Here is a 19,688-nt window from a genome sequence, read left to right on the forward strand (position 1 = left end):
AGTGTCCAAATGTTCATGTCATTCTGGCCAATACTCCACTTCTGTTATAGCATTTCAGTCTGGAATATGGAATATCTTTCAATAATCTATGATTTAGCTGCTAAATTGTCAAATACCGCCGTCTGCTCGCTACCCAGGCACTTATGTACTTAACCTAACTAACTATCCGGTGTGCACAACATTGTCAGACTAAACTCTGGCTGACACCCCAAAAACCTACAATCCGCTACAGAAAAATGTATATTGATTGTTTATTAACTGGCCCCTGGCCTTCTATCATTTCACAAAAGTGGCCCCCGGGCAAAGCAAGTTGAGTATCCCTGTCATAAACTCTTTGACAGAAGAAAATGTTTCAGCTCTCTAAACATTCAGCTTTGGTGTCAGTCCCTCAGAATCAAAGTTTTACTTGGTCAAACCAAACGGTTCAGATATATTTTGAAACCGTAGACCACATAACATTTCACTCGGACCAAAACGTTAAAAAAATATTTTTTCTGTTTTTTTGTTTTGGTCTGAGTGAAATGTTCCATGGTCTCTCCCGATTCTAAATATAGCTGAACCGTTTGGTTTGACCAAGTAAAACTATTTTTATAAGCGTTTTACAAAATGTGTATGGTAAAATAAATGGCGGATGAAAATCTTTGGTGCAGTGCTGAAGCAGGAAGTGACGTTCACTTTGCCTCTCTATTGAGGTGATAATAACAGCTGTATGTCCCAACAACTGTACTTGATAGTGTATTCACATTTGCTATTGGTGCTAAGAACATCAAATATGTAAATAAATGTAATAAAATGTAGCCTATTACTATACATTTTCCCCACTCCTGTTCAAATTGTTGGGCGTATACAGTACAATACAGTTGCAGGAACTGAAGCCACTACCAATCAGTTCAGGTCAATATCTTGAGGTCCAGAGTAGTACAGACAACAAGCTCTTCCATTGCCATTCTACTTCTCAGCACAAACCATTCAATCAAAGCAGAGATTTAAGAGAATGCACTTTACCGCTGAACACTTTTTTTTTTAATTGAATCATATTACTGTGTGGAGTGATAAAAGCAAAATGAGACACTCTGCATCCCTTCACAATAGGGGGAAATATGTCGCACCGCTGATCCTGGCACACCACAGTGGCATTTCTTAACGTGAGGCACGTGTGCTGCTTAAAAAGACAAGACATTTACGAGCACAATCTGTGCAAAAAAAATAATTATGGCAGCCATCTCTAATTTGAATCTCAAGTAACATGTGCATTTCCCCGCGCCCCCTTCCTTTTTCATGCCTCGGCTGGCGATAGCCATGGCCGGAGGCATTGTTTTTTTGTTTTGCTCCCCCCCCCCCTCCCCATTATTAGTAACATTTAAGTTTCAGAAGCAACATGCCATTAGAGATTGTCTGAAAAGGATACGTTGTCGGATCAAAGAGAGATGTACGGATGTGTATCCCCCTAACGTTTGCAGGGCCATGTTTTAGAAAACATAAATAGATCAGGCAAATAAATAAATAGCTACGGTAATTGGATTAAAGTTAAAGAATATAAAACAATATCCACATCATGTTGGCAGCCAGACCAATATTATATACAGTATTTTACAAGGGCACGGGCCTCATGGACGTCAAAATATTCAAAACAGAGACATCAATACAGTAAGTTACAGTACATTTGTGACAAATCTGGATTTGGACTTGTGAGGACGAGGCCATCAGCATGTGAGAAATATGCTCAGGTTAAAACAAAAAAACAAAAAAACCTGTACACGATACTCACTGTACACCGTTTTAACAGATGTGTAAGGAAGCATATATCTTGAGTGGGAAAACTGTCCTATGCAAAGCAGAGTTTTAATACCGGCTGAAAATATATTGCTTCCAAAAAGCATGAGGAGAATGGTCGACACATTGACGATCATGTCTTTATAGGTGGAGCGAGTTTCATGACCCGAGGGTCCATAAAGCCTGTTCAGAAGCCATCATAAAAACCAGACTCCACGCCGAGATCGAGAAATACTCCCAGACGCAGACAGCTTCAACTTGAGGAATTTACTGCCGCTTTAGCCCTGCCTGAAAACTTTCCTGGAGGAAATAACTCAAAACACTAAATCAACAATCACGGCGGGTAAACACGACTTATGTAATCACGATCCATCTTCGCCGTTGTGTTCATACCTGCTTGACTGGCTGTAATGTGCAATCAATCCCTTGTTTCATTTGCTGTTCATTTTGTTTTCATTTCACTGCAGGAGTACATTCGCGGGAAACTGAGAAAATACAATATTCTGATGCACGCTCCAGTGGAAGTGTACAGGCTAAGATCGTTTAGTAATGTCTGATGCACGCTCCAGTGGAAGTGTACAGGCTAAGATCGTTTTAGTAATGTCTGATGCACGCTCCAGTGGAAGTGTACAGGCTAAGATCGTTTAGTAATGTCTGATGCACGCTCCAGTGGAAGTGTACAGGCTAAGATCGTTTAGTAATGTCTGTGGTGTAGGATTGTAGCATAAAAAAAGGCTAAATAGCTACAAGATGAATGAATGACTTTCCTGAGGTGAATGAGAACAAATGAAGCTCTGATCTAACTGTCATTTCTTGGCTGGATTTGGGAGATTTGGGTCAGCGCTCGATATGACGGTACGTCGAATGTGAGAGTAGCAACAAGGTCGGATCACTCCACAACTGGGCAATATTCGCCACCACAAATATTACAATATGGGAAATTAATGGTGGGTCCATAACTAGAAAAACTAAACCTCCTGGGACCCCCAAATAGACCCACATTGAGGCCATGAATCCTCATTTGGTAAGGTTTTGTCCCAAGGAGATATTGACGAATTTTAGAAACTGTGCTACACTGTATGTGGGGTGATCAAAGTGGTGACAACGAAACCTAGGAATAGAATTGTCATTGTTGTACATTCTCAATCTGGGGGTAAATTCAAGTAAATTAGATTATAGCTAAATTAAACTATTCTTAACTCCTCCTCAAGGACTGCTGGGAGGTCCCTATAGGCTGGTGTAAACCCCCCCCATTACACAAGCATCACAACAGCATACAGAAGATGTATGTAACCATGGCAAGCTATGGCCAAATCCATAAGCGGCCAGACAAGAGGGTCCTTTGTGGCCTCAGTAGTAGGTGCACCAGTTGCTGTAGTCGCTGGGCATCAGCCCGCCGGTGATGAGCAGGATCAAGTCAACGAACCACCAGATGCCCAGGCCGCCCAGCGTGAGCAGCTTGCCCACAGCGGTGCCCGTGTGGCCCAGGCAGAAGCGGTCCACGCCGAAACAACCCAGGAAGAAGGAGTACAGCAGCGTGGTGATGAAATAGTGTCCGGTGTATCTGTGCAAAAGCAAATGTCAAACAATTCCACAATGTGAGTTCAAGTCTGCATCGACCAGTTTAATTGAAGACCTTTTAAGAGCTTTCTCGTGCCGGTTGGAATAAAGTGGGGGAGCGGTTTTGCGATTGAAAAGTTGCCTGTGCTGATTTCACAATGCAAAAACCAAGACATTGGTTATATATGGAAATATCAAAATAACAGTTAAAACAGACGATTTATGGAGGAAAAAAAACGATAGAGAAGCTAGTAGAGAAAAGCTGCAGCTCAGCTTGTGTGTCTGATCTCTATGCAGTTACTAGAGAGATTGAGCTTATGTGCTGAATGCAGAGAGATGCTGTGTGAACATGGTGCGCTGTGGAAAACATGAGAGAAACAAAAAGGCAAGCGGTGATTCATATGTAAACATTGCCCTCTAGTGGCAAAGTCCTTCAGGCCACAGAGTTTCATCTTGATCAGTGATTCTCGACCTTTTTCATAGCAAGGACCCCTAAACGGAGGACACATTAGAGCCACAGACGCTGATTCGATGAGATTTCGTATCTGGAACCCAAATCTAAGAATGTTTTTATATGATTTTGACCAGAATTCCTTGACTAATCTGTATTGTAGGTAGAGAGATAAAACAGTGTTTCTTCTACTTTCTCTAAAATGGTGTTAACTTCTTGTAAATGAAATAATGCGGGTTCCCCCGGACCCCGTGTTGAACACCGATGCTCAGTGGTTCTCAACCTGGGGTCTGGGGACCACCAGGGGTCCTCGAGGGGGTTCCAGGGGGTCCCCAGAAAATGGATAAACTTCACCATTATCTCATTTACCGTAAGTTAACGCAATCAGAGAATGTAGAAGAATGGCCATTTTGATCATGTTTTCACTGTTATCTCTCTACCTACAAGACAGATAGTCATGGAGTTCTGGACAAAATCATATCCAACAATAAAACATATTCTCAGGTTTGGGTTTGAGAGACAACCTCTCATCAAATGGGCGTCCGTGGCTCTGATGTGGGCGACTAAATTAGGAGTCCTTGATATGAAAGGGGTTGATAATCATGGCTCTAGATCAACTAAACCCTTAATCTTTTTTATGTAAACTTTAATGAGTTGGCACAAAAATGCTTAGATACACTTGATAAAAGTCAGTCAACAATGGCACATTTGCATGTTTGGACTCATTTCTGCATGTTAAGTCTGTACATTTTACCAGATGATACAAACTGTTAGCTAACAATGCACATCTTCACGTTGTGTCTATATTTCTGTACATGTTGACTCCTTCTGTAAATTGTTAATATGACAATAGCTACAATGCCTACCCCATGATGTGAATAGCTAGGGGTGTGCCGATTAATCGTATAATCGATGCATCGCGATTAGTCACGTGACGATTAAAATCGATTCACAATGTTCGATTATCGATTTGCAAAAAATTGCATTTTTTTTTTTTTTTTTTGCAATTATTTTTTTGCTTTATTTGCAAAAAATACGGTATTTCGCCCGGAAAACAGTTCCTTAACTGTAAAACGAGACCAAAACCGAAGTACTGGAAACTGGAATCACTGAAGAAAGCATGCAGGGTGGCTGTAACATGTGATGCGTGGACTTCAGTCGCAACTGAAGATAATGGAGGTACATTTGTTTGTTTACTTTAATTAAATTTAATAAATTTTAAATTAATTTAATTTTAATTAAATAGTTTAATTTAATTAACTGACAAATATACCTTGGTTAAAAAAAATCCTGTTTGGTGAAAAAGATGCATCGAAAATCGTGATTAATCGTAATCGTTTAATAATCGAATCGTAGCACCCTTAATCGTAATCGAATCGAATCGTGAGATGCCTAAGGTGGCACACCCCTATGAATAGCTATCAATAGCCAATACATATTGCACATCGACTTCAACCAGTAAATCTGTCCAAAAAAGATGCTACATCTTTATTTAGCTGTGGTATTATTTCCAGTATAGCATGCCAAAAGACACTAGGCAGATGGAAGATGTTAAGCCAGGCATCAAAACTCAGTCTGAGTATGAGAGTTGTTGCTAATGTTTTGGTACCAGGTGCACAAACGCATAGATTCAACTCTTTGTACATTTGCAAAATAAGTAGTGAACCGAGAATGAACACTCGGCATGTGTCCCACACCTCACAGTAACACATGATCATCATACATCCACTTCATCCCCTCCTCATACAGTTTGGACCAGATGCAGGCCGTCCTCTCTTGTCAAGATAGAGAATATTACACCAAACTCCATAGAAGTCACTGTTCATTTAGCGTGGTCTTTCTTACTCATAGAACATGACTCATCAAGACTTTTTCCCATTTGTTAGGATTTACTGGTACATTCTGCATACAAATGATCCACCAAGCAGCTTGCACTTCAATTAAATCTCACCTTTTGCTATTGTTTTGCTTGTTAAGGGAAAATATGCCGACTAACTAACTCCCCCACACAGTCACAAATAAACTCCTTGTTCAACTTGTTCATGAACTCCATATTAACTCATTGAGTGCCATGGACGAGTATGTTCGTCATTTCGTTTAGTAACGTAGAGTGCCAAGGACGAGTATGTTCGTCAATTGCGTTTTTTGACGGTGGGACGTGGATCAAAGCCTCAGGCATCTCCTGTACAAATATGGGAGCTATTGAAGGTGTATAACCTATTTTACGGGCTCATTAGGTGGCGACAGTGCTCTCCAGATTACAGAAAGGTCCGGAAAACACCAGGAAAAAGCCGTGATCAAAGAGAAACCGATGCATGCTGCAGCCAGAGCCATATATATTGCTCTGTCTGCAGCTGACGTTGGCTGCGAACATCAGTCAATCCGCGCCCACAACTGAGCTCCTCTGCCTCTGTCTGTCTGTCTGCATATAGTTTCTCCACATGATTACCCGCCAGAAAGGCAGCACCCGACGCCGAAGGGCCAAACCTTTCCCTGCAGTCCGGTTTGGCATTTCCGTGTCGCGCTGGGAGCCGCCCGGCGCACAAAAACGGAGCGCTCCGAAAATAGACTGGGTGCGTGTTAGGCTGTGTGTTAGTGTGGGGAGGAGTTTGCAGCTGAGGGGGGGAGAGAGGGGTGGGGCAAGCAGGCACCACACAACTACACCACGTCACTACATCAGAAAATATTAGCTAGAGTCAGTGAATGTGCTTGAAATGCTTCATTTCACAAAAGGCTGAATATCTCAGCTTATAATTTGAAACCTGTCTTTTTGCTCAAAACAGCCTATCTTCTCCGGCTCATAACTAAAGAACGGAAAATGGTATCAATAAACTTTTTTTTGCAGATGATAGAAGAGAGTCTCATCGTTCTTTGTGCGTGTTCGGTGTTTACATAGTAATATCACACAATATTCTGTGGGCCTCGAGAAATCACTGAAAACGCTCTGAAACTCTGGCACTGGGAGCGTCCGTTCTCCAAAAGTGGCTGGCACTCAATGAGTTAAGGCTGGCTAGGAGCTCTGAAGCCTCAGTGAGTGAAGAACAACACAAGTGCTGCTTTGACAGGCAACAATCAGTGTATTTATGCCTTTCATACAGGGAGACACTTTCACCTGATAACCTTGTGGGGCAGCATTAACTAGGGCAACTAGTTACTAATTAGGGCAAGTAGCGAAGTAAAGTACTGGTGACGTAATGTTTACTGACAAACAACACACACATTAAAGCTGCTGTAAGTGCGTTTTGGGAGGGAAAAGATCAAAGCTCTGGAGATTCAATCCGACACAATGACACAACTCCTACTGAGTGACAGGAGGAGTGATTGCAGTGTTTCCCATGATCAATGACTTGTCCCACGGTCCGCCACAGTCTGAGTTGTTCATTTTGCTCTCAAAGTGCACCAGATTTGGTGCATTTAACTTGAAAATGTACAGAATGTTCTTCCCAGGGGACCATGCCCCTGGACCCCCCTACTAGCATGTTTGTTTGCAAACGTAATTTTCCCCACCGTGTTTTACGCTAAAGTCGGCCCGACATAGCGTTGTAAAACGCATGGTATTTGCTGATGTGGGTAGCGGTTATCGTGCATTCCTTTATAACTGGGAACTGGTAATCTTACGACTTCAAAGGTCATGAGCTGGGACGGTGACGTCACCAGAGAGCTGGTATTTCCCATTCCAAACTCGTAGGAGCCTCAGCAGCCCCGACCTCAAAAATCCAAGATGGCGGCGCCACGCAACAACAGTAGTTATAATCGTAGTAATGTTGTTTAGCACTTCTGTTTTGTTTGTGTCTCATTAAATCAGCTGTACACACAGCACTGCATAACATCTATCTGTGTGGACATGAGGCTGCAGTGTTTGTATGCCGCGAAATGCCATGTTATCGACTGTTATTGCTAACAATGGCTAGCGACTGGATCTGACCAATGAACAGTGAACTTCCCAGCTCAAGTTTTCTGCAAATGGAACGCTAACAAAACGGATGTGACGTCATTTAGCCTCAACATCCCAGTTATTATAAAGGAATGCGGCATTAGAAACGGGATGGTCTCTGGTGTCACTCGTCGTCACTGCCTCTGGCTGGGTTGCCAGGTACCACGACACATATCCTACAAATCGGAAGATTAGCGGGAGAAAGGGTTACAAATCGGGAGACTCCCGCCTAAATGGGGAGTGTTGGCAGGTATGCGTTCTACCTCACGGTGAAAACACACCGCACGCGACTCCTGCGCGTAAGCTGCGCGGCGTGACCATTCGCGACCTTGTGCGCAGCCAGTTTTCATTAGGACACCATGTTAACAGATCTGTCAGTCCACACCAAATTGCGCGCAGCGTGCAGCTCAGCTCAGCGGACGCTCAGGGTGCGCAAGATAGCCTGGATTTCTATTTTCCGGCGCGGCCGTCTGCGCCCGTGAGCGACTCTGTCAAGCAGAACAGATCAGATCAGGGCAGACAGGAACTCAGAAATCGGTCATTCGTCAAATAAAACCAATTTCAAAGTGAAATTAATTGTTTATTTACGTTGTTGATTGCCCCTTTGGAAGTGTGAAAAGAGAGAACGAGCAGTTGGAGAGGGGGAGCGGCTTCTAGGGGCTCGTTGCCTGCGGAGCAACAAGTAGAGAGCTAGGACTCATCTTCTCTCTACAACAGCACGCACTGGGAAAACGGGAGGAGAACAGACTTAAATATGATGCAATTGCATTTTATAACGCCGAAGGTAGCCATTAAGAGTTATCCCAAACATATTACTTTATATATTTATGTCGTTATTTACTACCCATGATAACGAAGACAGTAGATCTGGGGCAAAATATATAGCGGACGAGCAGAGCGCGCAAAGTGAGCTGCGCTCTCTGTGTGGACACTTTAAGCGCCTTCTGCGCGGAGGTGCGCTGCGCGGCGCATACGCGCAAGTTCCGCGTACCGGTGTGTCCCCACCGTCAGACTTCTCATTGGTAAGATGGGTTTCACTTTGAAATTGGAATAGCAAAGGAATCGGGCTACCACCGTCAGATTCTGATAAATCATCCGCTTCGTCTTAGGCCAAATGTGCCAATTTATTTTTATTACAGTAATAAAAAATAAATACTTCTAAATAAATGTTAATAGGGCTAGGTCTCACCACTGATTTCCTGATTCTATATGATTCCGATATTTCAATTACAATACAAATTTTGCCTGCATCTAAAAGAGATTCTCAAACAACTAATGCCGTAAAGTGTACAAGGAACCCTCGAACCTGGCGCATTATTAAAAATGAATGTTTACGGATGTTTCCGAGATTCCTTATTGCTTGTTGTGTCTCTTGTTGTTTTTGCACTCATATGCCCTGTTATATTTGTACTATGTTGTAAATTTGGTCCACAGCACAAGAATTTCACACGTGATAAAAATCTTGAATCTTGAATCTTGAGATCTCGTTGCGCTAAGAACCAAACCACACGAGTCTCACAGAGTTAAAGCTTCAAGCATCCAGGGGAAAAGGCATTATATTAAAAGATCGATATTAGGATTCATTCAACGATATTAGTTCCTTCAAATAAATATCAATTCGATATCGATATATCATTTTTTTTTTTTTACCCAGCCCTAAATGTTAATTACTTACTATAGCTTTAAATTAACAGCAGTTTGCATGGAGTTTGGAGTGACATTCTCTCCTAAGGCAGAAAGGCACACATCAGGACTATTTACATTGAAGTACAGTCAAGTGTGGCATCACTTACTTGATGCAGGGTACATCCCCTCGCAGGAACTCTCTGGGTCCTGCACACTCGATATCATCTAGTGCGTTGCAGATCACCTGTGTGTGGTTCACTTCTTTTTGAGTCTGGCCTCCCCACTAAGGAGAAAGAAACAGTGAGAAGTTCAACTGAATGTATGAGCTTGAGCACAGCGCCACATAGTAGGATGTGCTTCACATAAGGTTCAAGCCAGGCGCTTGTATTGACACTTACCCCCACACAGCCGTGGCCCAGCTCCTGCAAGGCACTGTTGTTGCCTGCATGATCTACAGGTTCTTGACAGTGGATGAACTCCTCCGGCCTACAACCACGGCAGGCGTGTGCCAAGGAAGACAGGAGAATGGATGTGTGAGACGGATTTGGATAACGGGCTAACTAGGCTGTCATTGAGTTGAGGGGCGGCTGCAGCTCAGGAGGTAGAGCGGGTCGTCCATTCATCGCTTTGGATAAAGGAGGTTGGTGGTTCGATTCCCGCCTCCTCCAGTCTGCATGTCGAAGTGTCCTTGGGCAAGATACTGAACCCAGAATTGCTCCCGATGGTGTGCCAGCACCCTGCGTGGTAGCCTGCCGCCATCGGTGTGTGAATGGGTGAATGTACCTACTGATTGTAAAGCGCTTTGGATAAAAGCGCTATATTCTGTAAATGCAGGCCATTTACCATTTACCATAATAGGGTAAACCTTAGGTATATGTTCATTTTTTTCTGTCCGGGATGAGAGAGCTGCATGCAAAACCTTATTCAAAATAATCTGGCAGTTTAATGCTGCCTTAAGCCTAGTTTACACCAGTGATTTGCAACGAGACAAAACCGTTTTAGAACGTTGCAGGGGAAGTTGCGGCGGTGTAAACTGGCCCCTCAAATCTCGACTCCAGCCGGCTGATGGCATCGCCAGCAATTCAGCTTGTCAAGTCACAGTGTGCTGGTTGCAAGTAGTTCTGCAAATAGTTGCAGGCAGTTGCAAGTTGCATCCAGTCTCGTCGTGAATCTTTGGTCTAAACTGGGCTTTACTTATCAAGCACATACCTGGTAGAACATGAACTAAGACGTGTAATAAATCATTAGAATCCTCTGGTGAATTCAGCATTCAGCACCTTTGATTAAGGTCTCTGTCTCAACCTTAACATTAGCACGCGATGCTCGCCACCAACCATTGTTTATTAACAGGGGTTTTCAAAGTGGGGAGCTCCAAGCAGTTTCAGGGGAGGCTCAGTGAATGGAAGTGAAAAAAGTTGACATTAGTGATGACAGGGGTTTTCAAAGTCTAACACTGCAGGCCTCCCCTCATCCCTCAGACAAAGCCTGGAACACCCTCCCAGTTCACTTGCTTAATTTCGCTCAATCCCTACTATGCCTATGGGATCGTGATTAAGTTATTTGATCCCATATAGACACTCAATAATTTAACCAATATAGCCTGATATTGCTGTTCGTCTTCAGACTACATCAAATATATACAAAGGTCTGTCTGAAGGCATGTATTTGTTCCTGTGTGGGAGTCTCACACATTTAGGGTGTGTTCTCATTTTGATAACTAATGGAACATTTTTCACTTCCATTCTCTGCGCCTCCCCTGAAACTGTTTGGAGCCCCGCCTCCCACTTTGAAAACCTCTGAGTTATGAAAAGCCATGAATCACATAGAATAGCCTAAATGTGTGATTTTGTTAAAGAGATACAGTAGTTTGGGGGAATTTAACAGTTTCCCCCCACTTTCCCAGAGTCAGAAACAAATAAATGCCTTCAGCCAGACCTCTTGCAGGCATTTGGTGTAGTCTGAAGTAAGTCAAACAGCAATGTCAGGCTATCTTGGCTCAATTGTTGAGTGTCTATGGATCAAGTAACATAATCATGATCGCATATAGGCATTCAGGAATTGAGCAAGGGGGGAGATTCTGAAGATTCCGAGACGGTTTAAAGTTGTGTACCTGGTACACTTTGCCGATGACGATTTATTTGCTAGATTTGAGAAAAGATTCATCTGGTTGACGTTCTCTCTATAACGTGTAAGCTAACATTAGCTAGCCTAGGAGGTTAGCATTAGCTAGCGAAGCAATACTTACAGATAGCTGCAGAGGACGACTGGAGACGGGGGTCTGTACTCATAATGCTCGGTGTCATTCACTCTTTCCACTGGTACGACAGGATATGTCTGATTCTCCTGCGGCTGTTCGCTGAGCGGTACTGTGGTCGCTCCCTGGCCGAGAGGAGCAGCGGGGGTCTCGGATGTAACGTTAACGGTAGACGAGTTTTGGGAGTGAATTCCTTCCAAACATTGTAAAAGTATCACCGTCAGCAGCAACAGGACCTGCCCGCACAGCAGAATATAGTTGATAGAAACCCTTGCCATCCTCAAAACCTATATAAAACAGAATCCGCGTCTGACAGCGACATTTGTTTTCATATTCGATTGATTATTTTTGATACTTTGTCCCATAGCAATGACGTCGTCAGTAAGCGCCTACGTCGTCGTCGTCGTCTTCTTCTTCTTTCAAGTTTCCGGGAGAATATACGCTACTATGCGCATTACTGCCCTCCGCAGGAGAAGGATTGAACTACCTCAAACACACTTGTTTTGCTTGTACAGCAAATGCAGTGCAGAGGCAAGCAACAGCAGTAGTGGCTAGTTGTCTGTGACTTTACCCCGCTCGCCGGACGCTTCTGGCTCATACTGAGCGCATTAGCGCCCGGCGAATGCAACCCATTTCACATATTAGATTTAGCCATTTTCACGTCTGGGTCTAAAATGCCCTGCTCCTACCTGAGTCTTCACGTGAAGTGAAGACGCTATCCGATGTCCAACATCCTCTTCTTTTAATAACACCTAGTTGTTGCATCCAAAATGTTGCATAAAATCCACTTTTCTGTCGCTCAAAAACCGAAAACCATATATCTGGAGCAACCCGGAACAACGACTCACTGTTTACTCAACAATGCCCCCCACACTTCCGAAATGGTATTGCACCTCCCATTTCTGCATTTGTGCAGAAACGGAGGTGCAATACCATTGCGGAAGTGTGGGGGGCATTAGTGAGTAAACAGTGAGTTGTTGTTCCGAGTTGCTTCAGATCAGAGAAGAAGAAGGAGCGGTGCTCCAAATCCATGGTTTTCGGTTTTTGAGCGACAGAAAAGTGGATTTTATGCAACATTTTGGATGCAACAACTAGGTGTTATTAAAAGAAGAGGATGTTGGACATCGGATAGCGTCTTCACTTCACGTGAAGACTCAGGTAGGAGCAGGGCATTTTAGACCCAGACGTGAAAATGGCTAAATCTAATATGTGAAATGGGTTGCATTCGCCGGGCGCTAATGCGCTCAGTATGAGCCAGAAGCGTCCGGCGAGCGGGGTAATCTGTGACTGTGGATGCAACAAGCGATCATCTTCCATTTTCGCTGACATGTAAGTACACTTTGAATGGCATATGAATTAGTTGTCTGTTGTACTAAGTGTGTATTTGTATACAAATTGTTTACATAGTTTGCTGAACGTACTTTTATACCACTAGATGTCGCTGTGTCCTTATATTTTACTGTCATGTATTAAAGTGCATCGATTTTATATTCAGTAAATAGCGAAGCTGTCCATTTTATTACTCTATATGTACTGTATTCATGTAATGTACTGTATATACAAATGTCAATTAGATGGTAATCTGCATGAGAAATAAAGAACAAGAAAAAAATCTGTTATAGTGATCACTATGAGAGGAGTCCACTGAAGCTTTATATTCTGACAGCAATCACTGATCCAATCCAAATGTCTGGACTTCACCGCACTTGCAGACTGGCAGACTTTGCTCCAGATCCACAATTCATCCAGTCCACAAAGGGCCTAGCTCAAACAGACTTTCTGAACAGATTAAATGCTATTTTTCTTTGAATAATTTAACCACTGATTTTCAACATGCATAGTACAGAGAAGGACATCCAACCTACTTCTCTAACTCAAATGACTGATGATTGGCTGAGAGAAATGGAACAGAAGAAACTTGTTGGCACTGGCCCGCTTGATTTTACAGCAGCATATTGATCATGAATTACTAAAAAAGAAGAATGCTATGGTTTTTCTCTGCTTTATTTTTGATACAAAGTTATTTAACAAACTGGTCACAAATCTTTATTATTATTATTTTATTTATTTCTTTGCCCCACCTCTTCATCCCTTCATACCTCAACCAGGGTTTCTGGCACCGGGATGCCATGCTCGCCTCAGCCTATGCCCAGCCATCGCAGCAGGCCACCTCAGCCGGTGCTCCTGGCACTGGGGGGACGGCAATGCCCCACTGCCGACTTCCAGCAACCACTTCATCCCTCACCCTTGACCCCTTCAACCATCCCCCTCGACTCCTTTTCATCCTCCCATGACTGATTTTAGTGAAAGCATTTTCAAGGTTTGATCAAATGAAGACTGGTTGTTCTCATATGCATCCAATAATACAGTATATGGTGGAGTGCGTTTGTAAAAACATGATCTCTCAATCCTTCCAGAATAAGTTGGCAAAATAGATTTTATTGATATAGCGCTTCTCTTCTTCAGAGTTTGCAATGTACTTTATCATAAGGCACACAAAAAAGAAAGAGTTGTAAAATATACAAAGGAGTTAAAATTGGGAAGCACAATGCTAAGGGGGTTCAAAAGAAATTAGAATGGCACAAGAAAAGTTAAAAAGAATTATGCAAAACTACAGCAGGTTGATGAAAGTGTGTTGAGACATGATTTGAAAGATAATACTGAAGAGGCTTATCTAAGTTCCTCAGGCAGGATGCGGTCTAGTCTTGGCTAAAAAATCAAGTCTTGAGTTGAGAGTGACTGCCGACAAGAGGAGCCAGTATATCTACACTTAATACTGAATGCTTAACAAATACTGATATCAGCCATTCTTGTTCTGAAGCTATGACAAAAGATAGATTACCGAGTGCTTTACAAACATTAAAAGACGATCCCTTAAAAGGAGACTTTCACGTTCTCTGTGTGAATGACAATCTTGGTGTAGGGAGTGAAGTCACAGTTTTCATTTGAGATGACACAGAATGTTAGAAGTCAATCACTTTTTCGCAAACCCAGTGTTGCGGTGAGTCGCATTCGATAGCCTTCCAGCTGTTTAGTTCTTGATACAAATGAGTTTTAACACAGTCTTTCTCCTCCTCCGCGCTGGGCCGACCGTTTCTCCAAAACCTGATAAAACAAAGAAGAAGAGATACACGATGAATAAGTTACTGGAAGAAAAAGTTATAGGAAGAATGAGCGTGACATCACAACAACACTCGAAAATGTGCAACCGCAGCAGTTAACTATAGTATGCTGATTCTGATTTAGATTCTGAAGTATGTCATATATATTCAGGCGGTGTCTCGTCATAGGGTCACCATGGGGGAAATCCTCCCGTTCTTCCCAGCCAGCATAGATAGCATTTAGCTGCTAGCCCAACCCAGGCAGACAGGATCGGGGATTCAACCACCGCAGTAAACTTACATCTGAACAGACGTCTGTGTACTTGCTGTTGAATTCCCAATCCTGTAGTGTAGAGCTGCAGCACCGTCCTTTGGCTTTGGTGAGTCAGCCCATTGAGTTATATGGGTGTTTTCCCCCCACCGTCTAGTCTCGCGTGCCAGTTCCCACACAGACAGACTGTATCTATCTGTATCTATCTCGTCTGTCTCAGACTTTGAAAACAGCTGATTGAGATGATAGATTGGATGCTTTCTCTATCAGGTAGCCTGGCTATACTAACATTGTAAGGGGCCTACATTTTTTTATGCTATATTACAGTATGAGTGTTTTGAGTTGACTGTTGTATTCAACATAGTCGTCTTATTAGGAAAGGAAACATTTTTGTAATTGGACTTTTGGCTTTGTTTCACATAGCTAGTTACCACCCACGTGACAACTTACCCTGCTCTCACCTACAGTACAGGAAATACACAAAGCGTGATGAGGCCAAGCTGTTCACTGAAAATAGAAGTGAAGAACGGACATCTTACCCTGTGCTGTTCACAAGTTTACCATCCACCCATCTCCAGATCCCCTCCTCACATCTGACCCTGTGCTGTTCAGAAGTTTACCATCCACCCATCTCCAGATCCCCTCCTCACTTCTTACCCTGTGCTGTTCAGAAGACATCTTACCCTGTGCTGTCCAGAAGTTTACATCTTACTCTGTGCTGTTCAGAAGTTTACCATCCACCCATCTCCAGATCCCCTCCTCACATCTTACCCTGTGTGCTGTTCAGAAGTTTACATCTTACCCTGTGCTGTTCAGAAGTTTACCATCCACCCATCTCCAGATCCCCTCCTCAGCCATGTCACTCAAACCAATCCAGTTGATCTTGCTCAAGGAATTGATGAATTCCTGTTGAATTGATTAAAAGACAAATTACATCAACACACTCAAACAAAGTGTGCAACAGTTTTAACCAAACTAAATCACGCTAAAGATTATTATCATCATAATAATAATAATAACAACAACAACCAACAACAACAACAACAACAACAACAATAATAATAATAATAATAATAATTATTATTACCTTTATTGTTATTATTATTATTATTATTATTATTATTATTATTATTATTATTATTATTATTATTATTATTATTATTATTATTATTATTATTATTTTACCATCAACAGCAACAGGGGGGTATGGGAGGTTGCCACTTTTCCCTTGGCCTTTACCTGTTCTTCTTTGCTGTTTATGATGACCAGGTCAGCTCCTCTCTGCATACAGTCCTGCCTGCTGTCATTCCAGCTTTTTGGATGAGTGGAAATGTAGTAAAAACTGTTGTTGAACTGTCTACATCCTCCATCTGTACAGAAACGGTCTGCAAGAGGAGAGGATGTTAAGAGCACCAAATAAAAACATAAATGCATATGCACACAAATGCACACAAATGTACAGTACATGCACACTCATGTAAATGCACACACGCAAGCGCACACACGCACGTACGCATGCACGCACACGCACGCACGCAGAGATGGAGAGAGAGAGAGAGAGAAAGAGAGAGAGAGAAACACAGACAGAATAAGACAGACAGACTCACTGAGCTCAAACCAAGCCTTTCTGTTTTCAGCCCAGGTCTTGTTGAGGAGGTTTTGCAGTTTGCTTCTCTCTGCAAAGGATGTGAAATTACACATCGAGAGTCTCTCTTGTAAGATGCCATCAGCTTTTGTATCTGCGCAGGAAGTCAAAAACAGTGTTAGCATTTCAGTAGAGACTAATATGCAAAATAGTGGCTGAAGAGAGCAAATCTCTTGTGCGATAGAGATAGTGAACGCCTCACAGTAGACCCCAAGGCGTATGAGGGCAACCAGTAGGAGAAGGCACATCAGCAGTAGACACACTATAGTTAACTTGTAGGGCTTCGTCGCTGTAAGAACAAAACACACCACGTCATATTTGAGTAATACATAGAGAGGGACTGTCTGTTACACAGCTACTGAATAGTGCTGTTCATTGCATGACTTGTGATTTTGTGGCTTTGCTGTATGTATTGTGTGTGTGTGTGTGTGTGTGTGTGTGTGTGTGTGTGTGTGTGTGTGTGTGCATCTGCGTGTGCGTGTGCGTGCTGTTACTCACCTAGCTGTTGATGTGGTGTGTTCGCCGTATTTGATCTGGCGTCGCGACCCCCATAGTTGTCTACACTTTCATAGATGGTCACTTTTCTCTCCTCTGCCTCCTCACTCCCTCCAGCTGTGTTTAAGGCCCTCTCTTCTCTCTGCTGCTCCTCTTCTTCCACAGGATCGTTGTCGTAGATGTGAACATGTTCAGACATCTCCATCTTCTGTCTCAGTCAGCTACTTGATAGCTCTGTACTTGTTTTCAGTTTGTCACTCTTTTTTTTTAAATTCTAAATGACAAAATGGGTGTGGCTGCTGTGGCTTTGCGATCTAATCGCTCGATTCACAGGAACCCGTTTCAACAGGAACTCAGGGGTCAGGTGACATTTGAGATGACTACCTGGCATTGCACATTGTTATGCTGCATCTGCTCTTTAGGCTGCTACTTCTTATGTTAAACTGGATAGGGTGACACTTGACTCCCAGTAACTAGCCTGCTGGTCAGTTAGTGCATCGGTTAGTGCATTGGTAAAAATGCTCTTATAAAGATGCATCGAAATTGGACGTAATTATTAGGGATGCACGATATATCGGCAATCATATCGGTATCGGCCGATGTTAGTCATTTTTTAACATATCGGTCATATCGGTATCGGTCAGATGTTGCAATGTTAATATCGGTTATCATTATCAGCCAAATTCTTCACATTGATATGAAATAATGCAGTAAATCTATGATTTATGGGCTTTTCCAAAGGCTTTGCAAATAAAGAAATGCATAACTTTTTCAAATTCAGTGTTAACATGTGTTTTTCAGTATGTACAAAATGCGATGATCATAAAAATGTGGTTTTATACAGATCATATCGACATCGGTAAATATCGGTTATCGGCCATAACAGCAATGTTAATATCGGTTATCGGCATCGGCCATCATTTTCATATCGGTGCATCCCTAGTAATTATAGGAGGGTGGGGTCAAATCCAGTTTTTTTTTTAGGTTTGGTTGGTCACAAGCCGTTTTAAAGTCATCTTGGACACAACCAGTAGACAGCGATCCTATAGCTGGCTTTAGCTTGCACCATATTTAGCCTATGTAACATGGCTTATTGACCTTTATCCCAAGGCTTGCCTACATTCATTTTCTTGCTTGACTTTTAAACTTTTCTGAGGCTGGATTTTGGGCTAGATGTGAATGAGTGTTGGCACTTGGCAGATATGTGACAAGACTGGCAAATCTGAAACCAAATTTGAGTCTGTGTCGCCCTCTGGTGGAAGAACGGCACCACATCACTTCACCGCCCCAGATGTCATCTGCTCAAATGATGCACTGTAGCAGATGAACATCATCTATGAGAAGCATAGATGATATTTTGTTGCCAGTTGTAGATCAAGGAATTAAAACTATTACATACATTCTGGATTATATCGATAGTAAATTCAGTCTCAATAATAATAAACAAATCAAAATTATTTTCTACTACTGTACTAGTTGCTAGATAGCTTTATAGTACATTTCATACTGCATACATTTCTTCTTTCTGCAGATATATCTGGTATATTTTAACAGCATACATTTTTGGGTAACTCTTTATTTGAGGGTGCAGTATGACGACTGACATGACACTGTCATAACCATGACATGACATGACATGACACCTGTCATGAACATGAAGGAGGCTTTGTGAATGTTTATGACTGCTGTCATTAAGAAGTGTCATTCGGTAAATTATGTCATTGTTAATGCAATGTTGACATTATTTGACACGTCTTCGTTACGACAACTCAACATAACCAAGATAACAGACCTGTCATAGACATGACATAGCAGGCATTAAGATGTCATTGAGTGCAATTACACTGACAAATGAGTTTATAACAGTGTACTTAAGGACATCTTAAAGCCTGCTATGCCATGTTTATGACAGGTCTGTTGTCTTGGTTATGTCAAGTTGTCATAACAAAGACATTGACAGCTTTTGTCATCTTGGTTAATGTCAAGTTGTCAGAACGAAGACATCTCAAACAGTCGTCATAATGACGACTGTTTGGGTAACGCATTTCAAAGTAAGGCATTACTGTAATCACATTACATTTGTCTGTAACGAGTAGTGTAAGGCATTACTGTTGCTAATTCCAGTAATCACATTACAGTTACAAAATCAAACACTATGTCATTACTTGCATTACATAAGTTCTTCAATTATCCACAGGATCGGGGTTGAATCTGCAGGGTTATGGAAAAAATATCAAACATGCACGATTGTGCAACACAACAGCTGACTGTAAAAGCCGTTAATTGCTAGAATGGATGGGCTGGCCTGGTGGGATGGGGAGGAGTATTTGGTTATAGGCATGAGGAGTGACGATCGGTTGGTTCAGGCCAATCAGAGGCAGTCATCTCTCCGGCCGCTCCATTGTGGCACCAACTTTCATAGGAGTTCAAGGCAGGGGGAGGGGGGGGGGGGGGGGGGGCTGGGCAGGGTGTTCTACAACCTTTGAGGTGTGGAGATATGCTCATTACCTCACATCTAATGTTGCGGAGTAACGCAAAAGTAATGTAATGAGTAGTGTAATGAATTACTTTCTCCACA

The 19,688-nt window shown here is 42.5% G+C and overlaps 2 protein-coding genes across 2 annotated transcripts; both read right to left on the reverse strand.

The window, feature by feature from the left end:
* Positions 1-1,355: 1,355 nt before the first annotated feature.
* tm2d2 (TM2 domain containing 2) lies at positions 1,356-11,919 on the reverse strand. The gene is made up of 4 exons (XM_083644107.1): positions 11,590-11,919; positions 9,743-9,830; positions 9,512-9,627; positions 1,356-3,337 (listed from the first exon to the last, which is right to left on the reverse strand). The coding sequence occupies exons 1-4, from the start codon at positions 11,874-11,876 to the stop codon at positions 3,124-3,126; spliced, it is 705 nt and encodes a 234-aa protein (XP_083500233.1). The 5' UTR covers positions 11,877-11,919; the 3' UTR covers positions 1,356-3,123.
* A 2,162-nt stretch (positions 11,920-14,081) lies between these two features.
* LOC310784415 (CD209 antigen-like protein C) lies at positions 14,082-17,315 on the reverse strand (the record flags this gene model as incomplete). The annotated part of the gene is made up of 6 exons (XM_083645418.1): positions 14,082-14,703; positions 15,773-15,876; positions 16,210-16,355; positions 16,578-16,709; positions 16,818-16,904; positions 17,114-17,315. The coding sequence occupies 6 exons, from the start codon at positions 17,313-17,315 to the stop codon at positions 14,562-14,564; spliced, it is 813 nt and encodes a 270-aa protein (XP_083501544.1). The 3' UTR covers positions 14,082-14,561.
* Positions 17,316-19,688: the final 2,373 nt, after the last annotated feature.

This window comes from Poromitra crassiceps (assembly GCF_964638095.1).
Source record: "Poromitra crassiceps genome assembly, chromosome: 10".
In the NCBI taxonomy this organism is placed as follows: domain Eukaryota; kingdom Metazoa; phylum Chordata; class Actinopteri; order Beryciformes; family Melamphaidae; genus Poromitra; species Poromitra crassiceps.

Excerpts from the sequence above, each read along its gene's own strand:
- tm2d2 (XM_083644107.1), bottom strand. The coding sequence starts at position 11,876 with ATGGCAAGGGTTTCTATCAACTATATTCTGCTGTGCGGGCAGGTCCTG. Across the intron at positions 9,628-9,742 it reads TGGGCCACGGCTGTGTGGGG|TGGGGAGGCCAGACTCAAAA; the intron begins GTAAGTGTCAAT and ends CTTTCTCCTTAG. Across the intron at positions 3,338-9,511 it reads GGGGATGTACCCTGCATCAA|ATACACCGGACACTATTTCA; the intron begins GTAAGTGATGCC and ends GCTTTTGCACAG.